This window comes from Gobio gobio, assembly GCF_949357685.1.
Source record: "Gobio gobio genome assembly, chromosome: 9".
NCBI classification, from domain to species: domain Eukaryota; kingdom Metazoa; phylum Chordata; class Actinopteri; order Cypriniformes; family Gobionidae; genus Gobio; species Gobio gobio.
In genome coordinates, this window is record NC_137115.1 from 27,808,285 (window position 1) to 27,827,634 (window position 19,350).

A 19,350-nucleotide genomic window follows, 5' to 3' on the forward strand; every position below is an offset into this window, starting at 1 on the left:
AAAGGTGAGTTCATGACGAACAAAACATATATCTCAGATTTCATTTCCGCCATGATAGATTTTCCGCCATTTTGAATTTTGTCAAAAAACTACTTTTGCAAACTAGTCCTAGGTTTTTTGCCGGATCGGAACCAAACCAGTGTCAAAATGTTCTCTGGAGTCAGATTATCAATAATTATCAAAAAAAGTCGTAATTTATATTCACGGTTGTTAAGGAGCATAAAAATAATCGTTCAGGGGGGAGCCTATTTACTAAAAGGGCTATAACTCAGGAACAAAATGAGATATCTTCACCAAACTTGGTACACATGTGTATAGGCTGAGTCTTTGGTCACGATAAAAAAATCGCGACGATTTAACACTTGGTGGCACAATAACGTGAAAAAACATCAAAATGGCTTTAACCACCTGACCGCTAGTCCGATTGACTTGAAAATTGGTATGCAGTGTCTTGGTCCAAGGTACCAAGTATGTCTATGAGGACATTGGCGTATCTTAAAAAACATGGCTGCCACAGCCAATTCAATTTGAGCACCTATTAGACAAGTCTCATGGCCCTAGAGGTCTGTAAGAATTTTGAAAGAAATCGGCCACTAGTTGGCGCTAATGAGTTTTATGGCTCTGTAATCACATGGTGTTGCACACATCCACGAAATATGCATATCATTTGATATATTCTAAGGGAAAACTCAAAACTTCACGAAAATTGGTGGGCATATGTGTCATTAGATCCTTAACAAGCTTGCAAAGTTTTATAGAGCTCGGACCATAGGTGGTGCTATAACTGTTAAAAACCTTTTAAAACCAAATGTTTCCTATGGTAAATTGCCTATATTGCCTGAAAATTGACTTTTCCATCTATTTTTTCAGTGTTTAAAATCTTGCTAAATAAAACTAAATGTCTTTTGATGCTTGTGTGCTTAAAGGCCTTAAAGGCTTGAACCCCGCTAAATGCTGCTTGCAGCTTTAATTATTATTATTATTCCGCCGTAAAACGCATCGTGCAGCCCAAACCGTAAGTGCTAGAGACTTGAAACTTGGCCACAAGGTAGTACAAAAATCAAGGAGAGGTTATCAAAGTATGAGCCCGATTGGCCTATAGGTGGCGCTATAGCGAAAAAACTAAAACAAAATCACTATTTTGCTTATATCTTAATAACCCTTTGTCCCAGATTCAAGTGTCTTACATCATTGGAATCCTTGGATCAAGCCAAACAAAAAATATAGCAGGTGTTTTATTTCCGGTATGCAAATTTTCCCGCCATTTGGGATTTTGTCCAAAACCTACTTTTGCAAACTAGTCCCTGGATTTTTGCCCGATCAGAACCAAACTAGTGTAGAAATGTTCTCTGGAGTCTGAATATCAATAATCATTGAAAAAAAGGTGAAATTTCGATTCATGGTTGTTAAAGGGCGAAAAAATGGAACCACTACTGTCAATCAATTTGTTCATTAAATATTCAAGATTATGTTAAAAACCTACTTTTGCAAACTAGTCATAGGTTTTTTGCCCGATCAGAACCAAACCAGTGCAGTACAATTCTCTGGACTCTTTAGAGCAATAATTATTTTTAAAAGTTAAACTTTTGTATCTGAATGGCTATAACAGGGTTATTTCAAGATGTGGCCTTGACCAAGTGTCCCCAAATGCCTATATCTATTCAATGAATGCTCAAATATTCTTAAAAACAAGTCAGAACATGTGTACTATGCCTCTAAACAAGCATGAAAAATTTCAGACAGATCGGACAATATTTGCCTCTATAACAGTTAAAGAGGTGAAAATTACAGAGTATATTAAGCCAATAAGTGGTTGTTTGCTGCCCCCCGCTGTTCATTTTAATGTACTACACTCTACTATTGATCTATAAGTCATATTCAGACGTTAAAGAAATCACTATTTTAACGTTTACAATCACATTTAGTCAAAATTAATCTATTAAGTATTACTATTGACAATTGTGTCACATTGAAAAATGTGAATCTTGAAGGAGACTTGCAGGAAACATTTTGTTTACTGCAACATCATATAGTTCAAATGTCTGTATCTACAACAAAATGTTTGTGTGCGTGTGTGTGTGTGTGTGTGTGAGTAGTCCTATTTTTCTGAATACATTTTTAATAATCTGATTAATAGTTACAAAGAGCTATGTGAAATGATTATAGACCATAGCATTAAAAAAAGTGTGTGTGTGTGTGTGTGTGTGTGTGTGTGTGTGTGTGTGTGTGTGTGTGTGTGTGTGTGTGTGTGTGTGTGTGTGTGTGTGTGTGTATAAGCATGTATAATGGAATTAACATGGAAGACCAATTTGATATATAAGTGATTTTAAAGTGTTTATTGCAAAGCAACTGTGAAAAGACTTTATTAATAAGTAGAATGTCCAGCAGAGGGCAGCAGAAGACCACTTATTGGCTCACTTTCATTTTAAAGTTTGATTTTCCACAGTATTTTGCACTAAAATAATTACTATTATAACACATTCATATTTTGTCATAGTTTATCTCTTCATTTGTACTGACACTTCCCATAGTTACTAGCAATGTGGTAAATCATAGTAAATAATACTAGAACATGGTATATCATGGTAAATTATGCTAGAACAGGGTACATCATGGTGAACTATGGTAAATCATCGTAGACTATAGTAAATCATGCTAGAAACATGGTTAATCATAGTAAATAATACTAGAACGTGGTGTATTTCACAAAAAATTTGAAATGCTCATAGACCATTAAAAGATATTTTCACAAAAACATATCTCAAAAACATTGTGTGTGTGTGTGTGTGTGTGTATGTGTGTGAAAGCATGCATAATGGGACAACTGGTTTGAAGCCTGTTTCAGAGCCTATTTTACTAAAAGGGCTATAACTCAAGAAGAAAATGAGATATCTTCACCAAACTTGGTACACATGTGTATGGGCTGAGTCTTTGGTCATTGTAAAAATAATTGTGAGGATTGAACACTTGGTGGCGCTATAACATGAAAAAAACATGAAAATGGCTCTGAATGACTTGAAAATTGGTATGCAGTGTCTTGGTCCAAGGTACCATGTATATCTATGAGGAAATTGGTGTATCTCAAAAAACATGGCCGCCATTGCCAATTAAATTTTAGCACCTATTAGACAAGGTTATCGGAACCTGATCAGAATGAAACTTGGTGGGCATGTTTGACTGATGGTCCTAGAGGTCTGTAAGAATTTTGAAAGAAATCGGCCACTAGTTGGCGCTAACGAATTTTACGGCTCTGTAATCACGTGGTGTTTGACATATCCACACAAAATGCATATCATTTGATAGATCTCCTCATGCTAAACAACTTTGCCTCAAGAACTACCGCTGTCAATCAAATCCTTCATTAGATATTTGCAATTATGTTAAAAAGATACTTTTGCACACTAGTCCTAGGTGTTTTGCTCAATCTGAATAAAACCAATGCAGTACGATTCTCTGGACTCTCCTGATCAATAGTTATTAAAAAGGTTGTACTTTGAACTTTGGGTCGCAAAAACAGGGTAATTTAAATAATGGGTGTGGCATAATATAAAAGCCTCAAAAGCCTATTAATCCTGAAGGAAAACTCAAAACTTCACGAAAATAGGTGAGCACATGCAACACATGACTCTGAAGAAGCATGCACATTTTTATAGAGATCGGACCATAGGTGGCGCTATAACTGTTAAAAAGGTTTAAAAACCATGCAATTACTGGTAAATGGTATTTTCCATATATGATAAGATGTTTATAAGCTTGCTAAATAAAACGGAACTTTTGTATGCATGTGTGCCTTAAAGGCCTTAAGGCGAGACACGGCAGGTGAAAACATCGTTTTTTCATGCAGTGGTCAATTTTGAGATTTTGGGCCAGTTTGCTCCCTTAACATGTAAGCTTTCATGTCAAAATAAAAAAAATGTCAATATTACACATTAAGGTGGTTATTTAATTATATTTTGTCACCGTGCGCCTTTAGATTTCTACCCGAAATCATCAAAAGTTATTCTAGCGCGATCTCTCGTGCCGTCTCCATTCACAGAAACGTGTCATGCTTGGTATCATTGTAAAGCTCTCAGTCTCACACACAGCGCTGGCTAATCCAAATATGGACATTTCCTTTGTAGAACTGACCAACCGCGAATGTTTGCAGCCGAAAACCACATCTGATTTGTCAATGTGAATTTCTCACGCGCTGCCTCTTGCTTGTGTATTCTCCGCCTGAGAGAAAGTGCAGACAACGCTGAAATTGGCTCATAAACGCTCACAGAAGACCAACTAGAAAGAGCTAGTAAAAAGAAAGTAAACAACAACAGATTAGACGACGAAACCCCGTCAAAATTAGATTCAAATAGTTATAGATGGACCAATACAACAAACAGGGACAGCTCGTCTGCAGTTTTTGTGACTGGTGTTTGTTAAGGTAGTTCTCTTAAGGTAGTTCTCTAATAGCTATTGCTATTAATAATTTATTAATTTATCAATTTCCACGTGTTTTAAATATTATACACTACTGATATTAATTAACTGAATATATATTTTGTTTGTAGGTTGGGGGTTTTATAGAAATGTATGCAGTTATACAGTATAAAACTTTAAAGGCCGTTTTCTCAAAATGAGTTTTTCCTCAAACTCAGAGTCAGATATATCCACTTCAGTAGCACCTACAAGCACCAACTTTTGCAGTCTTATACAGAACTATATTCTGAAGGCTTTTACAGAGGGATTTGTTTATATATCTTTCCTATCCTGAGTTATAGGTCCTTTAACTCCTAAAAACATGGCGAAAATTGATTTTTTAAGGCTATTGTCAGTATTCTCTAATTTACTAAAGCACAAAATAAGATATCCAGAATCCCCTCTGTAAAAGCCCTCTCATCTAACATGTCAACAAATAGAACCAAGAATTTTAAACATGGTCCTTTCCCATTTCCAGATTTTGTTTTTGGAAAAGTATGCAAATGAGCGTATATTTAAGTACATAAGGCCTCATTTGCATATTAAAACATTAATTTACACAAAACTTGTAATACATTTTTTTCTTATGTTTATGCCAGTAATAAACTGGAGAAGTTTCACAGTGATATCTTGTAATTTAAAAAAAATCCCTATTCACCTGTAGTGTCTCGCCTTAAATGCTTGAACCCCGATAAATGCTGCTTGCAGCTTTAATTATGATTATTATTATTATTATACTAAGTTATGATTAAAAATTACTTTATATGAATGTGTTTAAATGTATTTTCATCTGCCTGGATGATAGATGTAATGTTAGTCCACTGGAGGCAAGCTTCAGAACCCATGTGCAGTTTATTCCAACATAAATCAAAACATAAAACAAGGACTTGACAAAACGAACTATAAATAGATTTAACTATAACAACTCACCATCAGCGGTTACACATACAATAACAGACAAGGACACATGGCAAACATGAGGGCTAAATACACTGAGACTAATGACAAGACAAGGGATACCTGTGAACAATGAACCAATGACAGAACACGACAAGATACATGAGGGCATGGGAAATCACATGACGACCAGGAAACCTGACAGAACATGACTAACTTAGAAACATGACAGTAAACATGACATTGAACATGATAAACTAAAAACATGAAACATGAACATGAACCGTCACCAAAACACCCTGTGACAGATCCCCCCCTCTATGGGAGGCCCCAGACGCCCAAACATAATCAAAACACCAATAGTCTAAGCAAAAGTCTTGGGGGCGGTCTTGGGGGAGGGATGGTGGGCCAGGCCCGTGCAGGGGCACCGGACACAGACCCAGGCATGACATTGACGGGCCTGGGAGCTTGGGCGCACCTGGACCCCGTGGCGTGGTTGGACCTGGACCCTCAGGCGTGGGCGGTTCAAGGGGCCATGAACCAATGACAGAACATGACAAGATCACATTAGGGCATGGGGAATCACATGACAAGACCAGGAAACCTGACAGAACATGACAAACTTAGAAACATGACAGTAAACATGACATTGAACATGATAAACTAAAAACATGAAACATGAACATGAACCGTCACCAAAACACCCTGTGACAATAGAATTGACGTCATTATGTGAGGACGTAAAAGAACCGGTGAACCGTTTTTTTTTTTTAAACCGGTTCATTGAAACGAACTGTCCGAAAGAACCGGTTTGTGGAAAATAACCGAACTTCCCATCACTACTGCCAACTAGATGTCAGTCTGAAGACTGTCAAGAATTGATATGGAGTCAGGGATTCGTTTATGAATATAAATTGAAAATATTAACCCTTGTGCACTGTTCGATTTCTGCTTACACCCCTTATGGTCCGGGTCAAATTGACCCTAATTGGATTCAATACAATTCCCCAAAAATCACACTATGAAAAAGCACATACAATCAGGTACAAACAATTAACTTTTAATATCAATACTTTTCACACATTACAAAGAATAAATATCTGAATTTACGATTTATAAAAATAACTTTTAACCATTTTTATTTTTATTTTTAAGATTGGCCCTTAGGACACTTGCCTTTATACATTTAGAACAATACTATCTTAGTCTAAACCTAAAGTAATCTTGACCAACTATATAGCATTTGAAAGCTTTCAGACTTTTTCATATTTGGTGACTGATTTTCAAAAGAGATGACAGAGCAGGAGATGAATAGCAATAGATTTGTCATTTGTGATGCGCCGCGGTACCAAACTATAACGCACGTTTTGACTCTGTCCATATGTTTTTTTTATATGCATTTTAGAGATTGAATTCAAATCAAATATTAACATTACTGCCCAAACTACTTCTTAATAGGATGTCTACTTCAAAGATATTTTGAAAAGTATGAAAATATAATGTTCAGATCACTCAAACCATATATGGAAATCGAAGAGTCTACATGTCATCTAGTGGAAAATGTTGGTACTGCGCACAAAAACTTTTTTTTTTTTGAGATATCAACCTAAAATTTGGTACAGAATTTCAGATATTTAGCTTTGATTTTCATGAGGTTTTAGAATTTAACATGTTTTGTAAAATGTATATTTTATATAAAATATAAAAATATATATGTTATATATTTTCATGTTCATAAACTTCTATAACTTGTTTTAAACTTTACTTTTATGATTTATACAGTGATGGCTAATTACAAAACACTGCTTCATGAAGTTGTTAATAGTTGAAGAGCTCTGACATTCAACAAAGTGTTTTGTATTTTGTGTCTGTACAGTTGCTTTTGAACAGCTGTCCTATACGGGTCAAATTGACCCACAAACAGCAAGAGTGTATAAACGCAGTATCATGTTGAAACTTTGCATGCATGTTCATGACCCTAAATGAGAAAAGGTCACACAATTTCAAGAAAAACAATGTGGGTTAGATAGTATTTCAGATAGATTGAAAAAAGAAATTATAGCTCATTTTTACCATTTGTGGCATACAAAAAATATTTCTGTATTGAAAAAATTGGGAAAAGCTAATTTTTTTAGCTTCATAGGTTAGTAAAAAACTAAAATAACAAACTATAACCAAGAAATGTTATTATTTTGGGTCTCTACAATTGCCTTAGAACATTAAAATATGCGGGTCAAATTGACCCGTGAACACCACGAACGTAACAGTAAATGTGTGTGTATATGTCAAAACACATCAGCGTGTTGAAACTTTGCATGCATGTTCATGACCCTAAATGAGAAAAAGTCACAAAATTTTAAGAAAAAAAACATAGGTTAACTGATATTTCTGACAACTTAAAAATCAAAACGGGTCAAATTGACCCGCAACATAACACAAGGGTTAACAAAATGTGATTCACAAATTCATAAACTAATTCATTTTTCCGAACCAAGATTCACAAATTCATAAACTAATTCATTTTTCCGAACCAAGATTCACAATTGCAAAGACTCACAAATATAATTGAATAAAATAATTTTGAAACTTTAAATGTACAAAATATTTGTGAATACGCTTGTGTATTTGTTGTTTTTTTTGTTTTTTTTCACTTGTGAATGCAATTTTGTGAATATAAATCTAGTTGTGTAATTGTTAATCATGTTTTGTGATTATTAATTTAAAGACGTTTTTATGTGTTGGTGTAAAGGAGCCAAATGTTGTCTTTGATACATACAAACATTTTTTGTATTGTTTTTTTATTTATTTTTTATTTTTTTATTATTGTAATACTTGGTTGAGGGCCCCAAAATGGCAAAAATGACGTCCTCATTTCCAGTGGTACCGCCTGCTATATAAAAAAGTGTCACACACAATCTTCATGATAAATCAGTGAGCTGAGGAAAGAGTGACATAGCAAGATAAAGGGTGAGGGATGTGGTTAATTCTGCATATTTGTTTGCTGCTGTCTTGTAGCTATATCTCTGTAGCCATGATGCCCAGCTCAGGTACGTGTCAGCTCCAGGGACACTTCAGGCTAAATGGGATGTACCAAGAAGGAGACCTTCTCATTGGTGGTCTGTTTGAGGTTCAGTACCTCAAAGCATTCACAGAGCTGAGCTTCAGAACAGAGCCAAAACTACCACACTGTGAGCTGTGAGTCAGGACCACACCAACTGAAGAACACTTAAAGACAATAATTGGAAAATGGAATGCTATTTGTATGACTACATATACATTGTAAATTATGATTTAGTCTAAGAAACTGATATCGTATTACAAGACTGGTTACAGGACTGAAATTATTCACTGCATATTGAACTGAAAAATTTAAATTTAGAAATCCAAAATCTGATCTTACAGAAATTGTTATGGAATTCAGTTTAATTCAACTTAATTTTTACTAGTTAAGTTAGTATTACTGAAGTTAATGATCTAATTTAATTTGTATCATCTTCTCCAGCTTCTATATGACAAGCTTCCAGCAAGCACTAACAATGGTTTTTGCCATCAATGAGATAAATAACAAACCCAACCTGCTTCCTAACATCACGCTTGGTTACCAGATCTATGACAACTGTTTAAGGCTTGGAGTGGCATTCCGTGGTGCCACAGCTCTGGTTAGTGGGACAGAGGAGACCCTCTCTGACCTCAACTGCAAAGGCCCTCCACCGGTGATTGGAATCATAGGTGATCCAGGTTCTACTCATTCTATTGCAATTTCCAGTGTCCTGGGGCTGTTTCGACTGCCTATGGTAAGGGATATATTTTTACCCTTTTTCTGTGAAAAAAAAAAGATTCTTGAGGAAATTCTATAATTTCTAAATACATTAAAAAGGACATATTTGCACATCACTGTATGTTTATCAGTCTCTTCTGCAACCCTTCTCTAATGTGTTTTGATGACATTGTTTGGTTATCTAATATGCCATAATCACATTTTCAATATTAATGGCAAAACATTGTGTGCATATATCATATATCATATATATTTTTCTTCCAAAAAAACATATCTATTTTTGAACACAATGACTTTAGCTCTGACAACATGTTTTCATATTTTTCTCTCTCTCTATCTCTGCTCTCAATCTCTCATAATAAGGTTAGCTACTATGCCACCTGCTCCTGTTTGAGTGACAGAAAAAAGTACCCCTCTTTCTTTAGAACAATCCCCAGTGATGCCTTCCAGGTGCGGGCTATGGTCCAGATCTTGAGGCATTTTGGATGGACCTGGGTTGGTCTCCTCTATAGTGATGATGATTATGGCATCAATGCCGCTCAATCCTTCCACCAGGATGTGCAGGAGTTTGGAGGGTGTGTGGCTTTCTCTGAGATACTGCCCAATGATAACAACCAGAAGGAAATACAACGCATAGTTGGAATTATTCTTGGCTCTACAGCAAAAGTGGTGGTTGTATTTTCCACTTCAAGCTATTTGTTGCCCGTGGTTGATGAGATGGTGTTAAAAAATGTTACGGGCAGGCAGTGGATTGCTAGTGAGGCTTGGGCCACCTCACCTGTGCTTCTTGCTCCACGACTTGAGTCTGTATTGGGGGGTACACTGGGTATTGCCATCCGACGAGGAGAGATACAGGGGCTTAGTAACTTCCTGCTACGCCTTCGTCCTGACAACAACTCACAAAACAATATGGTGAGAATCTTCTGGGAGAACATGTTTGGGTGTAATTTTGACACTGGAGACAGAGAGGGAGAAAAAAAATGTTCAGGGCAAGAGGATCTAAGCAGCACAGACACACCATATACTGATGTGTCAGAACTTAGGGCCTCTTACAATGTCTATAAGGCAGTTTATGCCTTTGCACATGCTGTTCATGATCTGATGCAGTGTGAGGAGGGGAGAGGACCATTTAGTGGGAATAGCTGTTCTGACATATCCAACCTGAAACCCTGGCAGGTAAGACTCAAATATATAGTGCAAATTCTCTCCGGCCATATAAATGAGCTGACTGTGGAAAAGCAAAATATGATGAGCACTGTATTAATTATATCAGATAAACATATAACACATGTCCTGTCTTCAAACTGTACAGCTGGTACACTACCTCCAGAGAGTGAACTTTACCACAGGCTTTGGGGATCAGGTTTCATTTGATAAGAATGGAGATGCTCTGGCCATCTATGATGTGTTAAACTGGCAGCCGAGCTCTGATGGAGCAGTAATTGTCCGTACAGTTGGTGTGGTAAATGAAGGGGCAACATCAGGGAAAGTGTTGACACTGGATGAGGATGCAATATACTGGAACTATGAGACCAACAAAGTAATTTTCATTGTATTTTAAATATCATAATTTGTGCAAATGAATGTTTAAATATTTAAAACAAAACAATAATACCAAAACGCAGTATAATTAAATAAAGAAATTTACAATGTATTCCCAAGACCATCATATTATACAAACACAACAGAGACATATCAGTGCTTACCTGAATAACAACAAATGATGTCTCTTTCAGCCCCCACGGTCTGTGTGCAGTGAGAGCTGCCCTCCCGGAACCAGACGAGCCACAAAGAAGGGCCTTCCTGTTTGTTGTTTTGACTGCATGCCATGTGCTGATGGAGAGATTTCTAATACAACAGGTGAGAAATATTAAGAGGTATCACTGGAAAGTACAATCATTGAGAAAAAAAAGGTGTAGTTAAAAATAAAACATGGTTACACTTTCTATGAAGCCTTTATTTATAATGCATTATAAGGGTATTCTTAATGTGTTATAATACATGCATAATGCCTTATAAACAACTTTATAATGTGTTGTATCTTCTGATAAATAATCATAACAATAGTTACAATACATTATAATACTTAGCTATTTGTGGTTATAACTTTTAAGAGTTCAAAGCATTATAACACCAGATAAGGCCTGTATGTATAATGCATCATAAGGGAATTCTTAATGCATGCATTATGCCTAATGCCTAATAAGAAACCTTATAATGACGTGTATCATCTCATGAATAATAGTAACAACGGTAATAATACTTACCTACTTGTTAGATTTGGTGAAGCCTTGTAATTGTATCGGTTTTAATTAATAAAACATGATTTACATTGTGAATGTATTGTTCCTTTGATTTTAACTTTGATTTTACCTTAAGGGAAATGTCTTATAACCACTTCATGATATCTCATGGCCGTTTAAAAGAAGATTCAACTTTTGTTACGTTACTTAAAGCAGACAAAGACCACTTATAAAAATTATGACAGCTTTTTAGAAATTTAAAAAGAAGACTTTGTTTTTGTCAATTTACTTTAAGAAGTAAAAGACCACTCATAAGATGTAGTATGATGATACTGTAAAGATCTTAAGTAAACAGTTTTTTTTCCCTACTATGGAAGTCAATTGGGTCCATCAACTGTTTTGTTACCCATATTCTTCAAAATACTTCTTTTGTGTTCAGCAGAAGAAATACATTTGTACAGGTTTGGAACTTGATGTTGTGTAAATTATGAATATTTTGGTTGAACTATACCTTTATCTTAATTTTGTTATAAATCTTCTATATACTCTTAATAGTTATAATCACAAAAAAGGTAAGTATTATAACTGTTAAGATTTTTCATGAGATGACAAAACACATTATAAGGTTGTTTATCTGGCATTATGCGTACATTATAATGCACTAAGAATACCCAAGGCTTACAAGGCTTCACAAATCTAATAAGTAGGTAAGTATTATTACTGTTGTTACGATTATTCATGAGACGATTATTCATTGTACTCTTAAAAGTTATTACTACAAATAGGTAGGTATTATTATGTATTGTAACTGTGCGTATGGCATTAAGCATGTATTTTAATGCATTGAGCATACCCTTTTAATCCATTATAAATTCAGGCTTTATAGAAAGTGCTACCTAAAACTTTAATAGTTTTTATTTTTATTATTATAACCATTAAACAATATTTCCTTTTGGTTTTTCTCTTATTTGTTTAATTATTTCTTACTTTCACATTTACAGATGCCACTGAGTGCATAACATGTCCAAATGATTTCTGGTCCAACCCAGAAAAAGATCATTGCATCCCCAAGGAAGTGCAGTTTCTATCGTATGAGGATCCTCTGGGTATCTCTCTGACCACTGCGGCCCTGCTTGGAACCTGTATCTGTGCTCTTGTGATATTCATCTTTGCTCATTACCGCAAAACTCCTGTAGTACGTTCAAACAATTCAGAGCTCAGCTTTTTGCTACTGTTGTCACTTAAACTGTGTTTTCTGTGTGTGCTACTGTTCATTGGCCGGCCACAGTTGTGGACATGTCAGTTAAGACATGCTGTGTTTGGCATCAGTTTTGTCCTGTGCATCTCCAGCATCCTGGTCAAGACTATGGTGGTAATAGCTGTGTTCAAGTCCTCTCGACCAGAAGTTAAAAGTGCCATAAAATGGTTTGGATCAGCTCAACAAAGAGGAACTGTCCTGGTCCTAACAGCCCTCCAGGTAGTGATATGTGCAGTCTGGCTATCAACTGCCTCTCCAACACCCCATAAAAACAGCCAGTATATTAGGTCTATAATAGTATATGAATGTGCTATTGGCTCAGTGGCTGGTTTTTCTCTACTGCTGGGATACATTGGACTATTGGCAGCAGTGAGCTTCCTTTTAGCTTTCCTGGCAAGAAACCTTCCAGATAATTTTAATGAAGCAAAGTTCATCACTTTCAGCATGTTGATCTTCTGTGCTGTGTGGATTGCATTTGTTCCTGCATATGTGAGCTCACCAGGGAAATATGCAGTGGCTGTGGAGATATTTGCCATCCTGGCTTCTAGTTTTGGTTTACTGATGGCCATATTTGCCCCAAAGTGCTACATCATTATATTACACCCAGAAAGAAACACTAAAAAAGCAATCATGGGAAGAGGTACACAAAATAAATAGATGTGGTTTGTGAAAATCTTAGACTGATGCGTGACTGTTTAATTTTTACAGTGTAACACAAAGACACTATTAAAGGTACCACCCAGGTTTCCTGAAGAACTCTTACATGAAACATCGTGTGGAACTGCTTTGGGTGACTCCAGGAAAAAACATTGTTTCTTTGTTTTTTTTTTTTACTTTAAATGTGTCGTTGGTACTACATTAACTTCAATTATAAATATAGATGCAAGCAGCAAAATGGGGCCTGGCCCAGAAGGGGCAGAAACAGCAGTAAAGAGCCAGAAGAAAACAAAGAGAAGAAATAAATAGAATGTACATGAACAGATGGGCTCAGAAGTACAGGTGATAATGAACTCAATATGAACAGAAGTTCAGATGAAAATGAACACACTAGCCACGTTTCCATTACAGATTTGCCCAAAACTTTTGTGATATTTTCTAAAAGTCGATACAAAAATATTGCGAAATGACAGCGTTCCATTAACTGATGTTATGCGACTAAAAAATTTTTTTTCCTCTCGTTATTAATCATTCCAAAAATCATGCTACGTATGTTGTTAGGTTTATGTATATCCCAGCCACCGCACGCAATTATTTTTAATGGTAAGAGACGTGTGTGTTATCCAAGCACTGATGGCAAGGAAAGCCCCTTATACTTGAGCGGCACATATGAGGTGTTATGATAAATTGTAACTCGTCTTCTGTCCAAACATACCATCATCTGTAAAGAATGATCGACTTTTACATACGCCAGGTGTGACGCATTACCACATACATTATACGAGCGAAAAGTTTGAATTTGCATGGTGGTAACTCAAAGGGTTTTTTTACCACTTTGTTATTTTGGCTTGTAATTTTGTCTGTTGGAAATATAAACTGAATTTAGAAGTGCTTTTGAAATGAAAAACTTTGCGTTTAATAAACAAAATATATTTTTGAAATGAAGACAGCGTTTGGAGTGGAGTGCAAAATAATCCGTTCCCTGAGTCCACGGCCTTTGCTGTTATTGTGAGTGTACACAAATAAAAGTAGACAGTTTACTGTTTATAATTATGTCTTGCACTTATCTGTATGGCTAAAAATGACGGAGTATTGTGAGTTGTTTCCGCTGGAATAAGGAAAAAATCCATCAAAAGGCGCCGATGACTTCGTCGGACAGAGGGTTAAAGGAAGCTATGTCTAAATATTAGGTAACACTTTATTTTGATAGTCCACTTTAGACATTCTACTAACTATAAGTAACTTTGCAACTACATGTCAACTAACTGTCATTAGAGTATTTGTAGACTGTCTGCTTAATATTTACTAAAACTTTATTTTGTTGGTCCCCCAACAGACATTCTACTGACTATAAGTAACTTGGCAACTACAATTCAACTTGTTCTACTAACCTGAACCCTAACACCTAACCATAACCTACCAGTCTACTGACAGTCAACTAATACTTTAATGACAGTTAGTTGACATGTAGTTGCAAAGTTACTTATAGTTAGTAGAATGTTTAAAGTGGACTATTGAAATAAAGTGTAACCAAATATTATAATCTTTTAATTTCATAAGTTGATTATGAAAAGTGAGCAGCATGAGTAAGGCACATAATCAGATGCGCATATGTCTGGAGACATGGATTTTGAGCACTTCATTGAATTGTGTTTTCTAGGAAGTCTTTCTTTAAAATTAATTTAGTTCCCTTTCGAGGGAACTCGCACTGCATCGGAACGACGAATTTGGGGACACTCCCTAAGCAACAGCGTGTCTGAAGTATGAATGAAATCAAGCCAATCCTGATTGGTGTTGCGTCATGACGTAACTATGACGGCGTACCCGGAAGGTACATAAGGGGAGCCTGGGCATAGTAATGCCAGTTATCGCTCTTCAGCATAGCGCTCTGTGTGAAATCTGTCTGTCTATTTATTGTTGTTTGTCAAAAAGTTAAAGTGTGTGTGAAATGGCGACTGGAAAGTGAGAGAGTTTAAGCAGTGTGTGCATCCGTGTCCCCGTTACATGTCGGGCTTGGATGCACACCTGCTGTGTGTGCAGTGTCTGGGTGTTCAGCATACTCGGGCGGCTCTCGAGGGAGCCGCTTACGAGCATTATATGAAAGCTGACACTCAGGCTTCTCCGCTCTCGGCTGGCCGTGTTCGGTGAGACCGGCCAGCCTCGTGAGCCCTGTGGATCGGTCCCGCATCCACCGAGGCGGTGCGGCGAGGCCGGTCATGGGGCTTACGGATGGACTGTCAGCGGGACTTGGGACTGCTGAGGCATCTTTCCAGTCTTTGTCTGACAGTTCAGATGTTCTCCTTCCCCATGTGGAAGCCCGCGCTGCGGCTTCTTCCCCCGGGGCGGAGGACCCGATGCTTCAGCGGTCTGTTTCTGAGGAATTATACGTGCTCAGCATCGAGGCAGTCAAAGTCATTAGCACTCCTTATTTATGCAATTAAAGTGAACACACGCGATCGGTGTGCATGAGATACTGGTTGGCTTAATGGCTTGAGCCACGTTGCTGAGGCAACGTGTGGGTTACGAGTCCGTATAGTACGATAAAACAGTATCGTCTGATGATGGCTGATTTTAAATCTGAGGATTTAAACGAAATATGAGCTGACTCTGAGGAGTTAGATATTCAGCCTGTCATTCAGACCATGTTTCACCGTATTGTTTGAAACTGTTTGGCTTTTTTCTCGAGGGATGAAAGCCAATTGTATTATGACGGCTTGAACCACGTTGCTGAGGCAACGCGGGGTTTATGAGTCCTTATAAATACAAATAAACAGTTCGTCTGATGATTACGGCCACATTTAATTCTGAGGAATTAAATAAAATATAATCTGACTTTGAGGAGTTAGATATTCAGCCTATCATTCAGACTTTGTGTCACCTTATTGTGGCTGCATTTAATTCTGAGGAATTAAATTAAAATATTATCTGACTTTGAGGAGTTAGATGTATTTTTATTCAGCCTGTCATTCAGATCAGTTGGCACGGGGTTGGTGATTATGATGGCATTTCATTCCGAGGAATTGAGTGTCGTGTTATCCGACTTTGATAAATTGGATACTTTAATTCTGTCACCCAAGCGTGTTTAACTTGTGAACTGGATATTCATCTAAGATGGAGCCCTCCTGAAGTGATGTCGTTCTCGCCGCCTTGTGGCCTGCGGGACACATCGGGTTTAGGCAAGGGCGACCGAGGTCGTTTTCCCCCAGGAGTTCTCGGGAAATCAGTGCTGTGTTCCCGCCGTCAAAGACGCTTCAGGCCTCACTGATTTCCCGCGCACGCACGCCGCCGTCGTCGCCTCCAGTAGGACTTGCGACTGGGCAGTGAACGTGTGCGCCAACCGAAAATCGTTCTCGACTGCTCCCTGCTGGTTAGCTCGAGAGGCTGGTTCCCTTAGTAGATTATCTCGGCGCATGGTCATGCCTTCCGAGTGTGTCTACGTGGGTCCTGCAGACTGTAGAGCTGGGTTACAGGCTTCAGTTCGGTTCTCCTCCCCCGAAGTTCAACGGGGTGGTCCGGACAGTGGTCAGCCCAGGGCAGGTTCGGGTTATGGAACAAGAAGTACAGCCCTGTTAGCCAAGGAGGCCATAGAACGGGTCCCTCTGGCAGACAGGGAGTCCGGATTCTACAGCCGGTACTTCATAGTTCCTAAGAGGGATGGCGAGTTGCGTCCAACTTTAGACCTGAGGTACTTGAATCGTTCTCTGAGGAGATTCAGATTCAAGATGCTTAGCAATTCCTCCATTGTGATTCAGATCCACTTTGAGGACTGGTCTGTCACGATGGGTCTGAAGAGGACGCATACTTCCCTGTATCCATCCTTCTGTGTCACAGGAAGTTCCTGAGGTTCGCTTTTTGGGGGCAAAGCGTACCAATATCGGGTTCTTCCAGGCGGCCTAGCCCTTTGAGACTCTACACGCAGTAGCGTGTTGACGCCTTCTCAGAGAACTGTGTTCCTGGGAGTCGTATGGGATTCTCTACGTTGGGGGCACAATTGTCTCCCGCACGTATCGAGTCCATACGGGCGGTGGTCTCTAGAAGGAAGCTAGGCCACAGCATCACTGTGAAGCAGTTTAAGGACTGCTGGGGCTCATTGCGGCTGTGTCCAACAGAATATCTCTTGGCCTGCTGCATGAGATCCTTACAGTGATGGCTGGGAATCAAGGGGTTTTCCTCGAGGGGAAAACCATTCTGTATGATCAGGGTAACGCGCAGATGCCTTCGTTCCCTAGTCATATGGAAGAACCTTGGTTTCTGTCCCAAGGGCCAGTGTTGGGAGCGTCCTGTTGCCGGGATTCCGTTTCAACAGACACCTCCCTCACTGGCTGGGACGTGGTCATGGCAGTCGCTTGCGAGAGGTCTGTGGGAGACCCGGCATTTCTCCTGGCACATCTACTGCCTGGAAATGCTGGCGGTCTACAAAGCTCTGAGGAGCTTTTTCCTGGACCTCCGCGGCCACCGTGTCCTGATACGGAAGTAAACCAGGTGGCTTTCCTTAAGGGGAAATCCATTCTGTATGATCAGGGTAACGCGCAGTGGCCTTCGTTACCTAGTCATATGGAAGTAGCCTTGGTTTCTGTCCCAGGGGCCAGTTATGGGAGCGTCCTGTTGCCGGGAATCCGTTTCAACAGACGCCTCCCTCACTGGCTGGGACGTGGTCATGGCGGCCGCCTTGCGAGAGGTCTGTGGGAGACCCAGCATTTCTCCTGGCACATCTTTTGCCTGGAAATGCTGGCAGTCTACAAAGCTCTGAGGAGCTTTTTCCCGGACCTCCGCGGCCACCATGCCCTAATACGGAAGTAAACCAGGTGGCTTTCCTTGAGGGGAAATCCATTCTGTATGATCAGGGTAACGCGCAGTGGCCTTCGTTCCCTAGTCATATGGAAGAAACTTTGGTTTCTGTCCCAGGTGCCAGTGTTGGGAGCGTCCTGTTGCCGGAAAATCCGTTTCAACAGACGCCTCCCTCACTGGTTGGGGCACGGCATCAGGGGGGTTGAGGTCGCGCCCTCTATACAGACTGGCGCATCACATCCTCCTGTGGTCCCAAGGGAAACTGTTGTCCATCAGGGCAATGTATGTCCCGGGGGTCCAAAATCAGGCCGGGGAATGGCGACTCCACCCTGAGGTGGTGGAGGCCATGTGCGAGAGGTTCGGCCCAGTGGAAGTGGATTTATTCGCATCTCGAGGGACGACCCACTGTCCACTGTGGTTTTCTCTCACGCATCCGGCCCCACTGGGGCTGGATGCCATGGTGCAGACGTGGCCGAGGCTGCGTCTGTACGCTTTTCCCCCGATCGCTCTGCTCCCGGGAGTCCTGGAGCGGGTCCGTCGGGGTCCCTGAGGGGGCCAGATACCTAGAGGCTGGCCTGCCGGCGGATGTGGTTGAGACCATGCTCAGTTCCAGGGCTCCGTCTACAAGGAGACTGTACAGCCTCAAGTGGAATGTATCTTCCACTTGGTGTAGAGAGCGTGAGGTGGACCCAGTTAACTGCCCAGTGGCTTCAGTGCTGGAGTTCCTCCAAGATTGTTTCTCTGCAGGGCTTACCCCGTCCACACTCAAGGTGTACGTGGCTGCCATTTGGGCTTTCCACACACCGTTGGGTGATGGGTCTTTGCGTAGGCACCAGTTGGTTGTACGGTTCCTCCGTGGGGCTCGGAGGATGAGGCCTGCGGCTTGTTCCAGAGTCCCAACCTGGGACCTGGCAGTGGTTCTCGAGGGATTGGCTGAGGCCCCCTTCGAGCCACTAGAGTCAGCAGACCCAAAGAGCTTGACCCTTAAGATGGCCTTTCTCTTAGCCATCACTTCTCTGAGGAGAGTGGGGGACCTTCAGGCCTTGGCGCTTACGCCGACTTGCTTGGAGTTTGCCCCTGGCGAAGTGAAGGTCATCTTACACCCTAGGGCCGGTTATGTGCCCAAGGTGCCATCAAGCGTGGTCAGGCCTTTGGTTCTTCAGGCATTTCATCCTCCGCGTCACATGACGGCGGAAGAAGGGAGACTTCACCTGCTCTGCCGGTCAGAGCTCTTATAATGTATATTTAGTGAAGTCTGCACAGGAGATCTGTACAGC

At 39.7% G+C, this 19,350-nt stretch overlaps 1 protein-coding gene across 1 annotated transcript; it reads left to right on the forward strand.

The window, feature by feature from the left end:
* Positions 1–8,323: 8,323 nt before the first annotated feature.
* LOC307131334 (extracellular calcium-sensing receptor-like) lies at positions 8,324–13,285 on the forward strand (the record flags this gene model as incomplete). Its single annotated transcript, XM_079824923.1, has 6 exons — positions 8,324–8,544; positions 8,852–9,143; positions 9,491–10,303; positions 10,440–10,667; positions 10,864–10,987; positions 12,372–13,285. The coding sequence occupies 6 exons, from the start codon at positions 8,324–8,326 to the stop codon at positions 13,283–13,285; spliced, it is 2,592 nt and encodes an 863-aa protein (XP_079681049.1).
* Between the last annotated feature and the right edge of the window lie 6,065 nt (positions 13,286–19,350).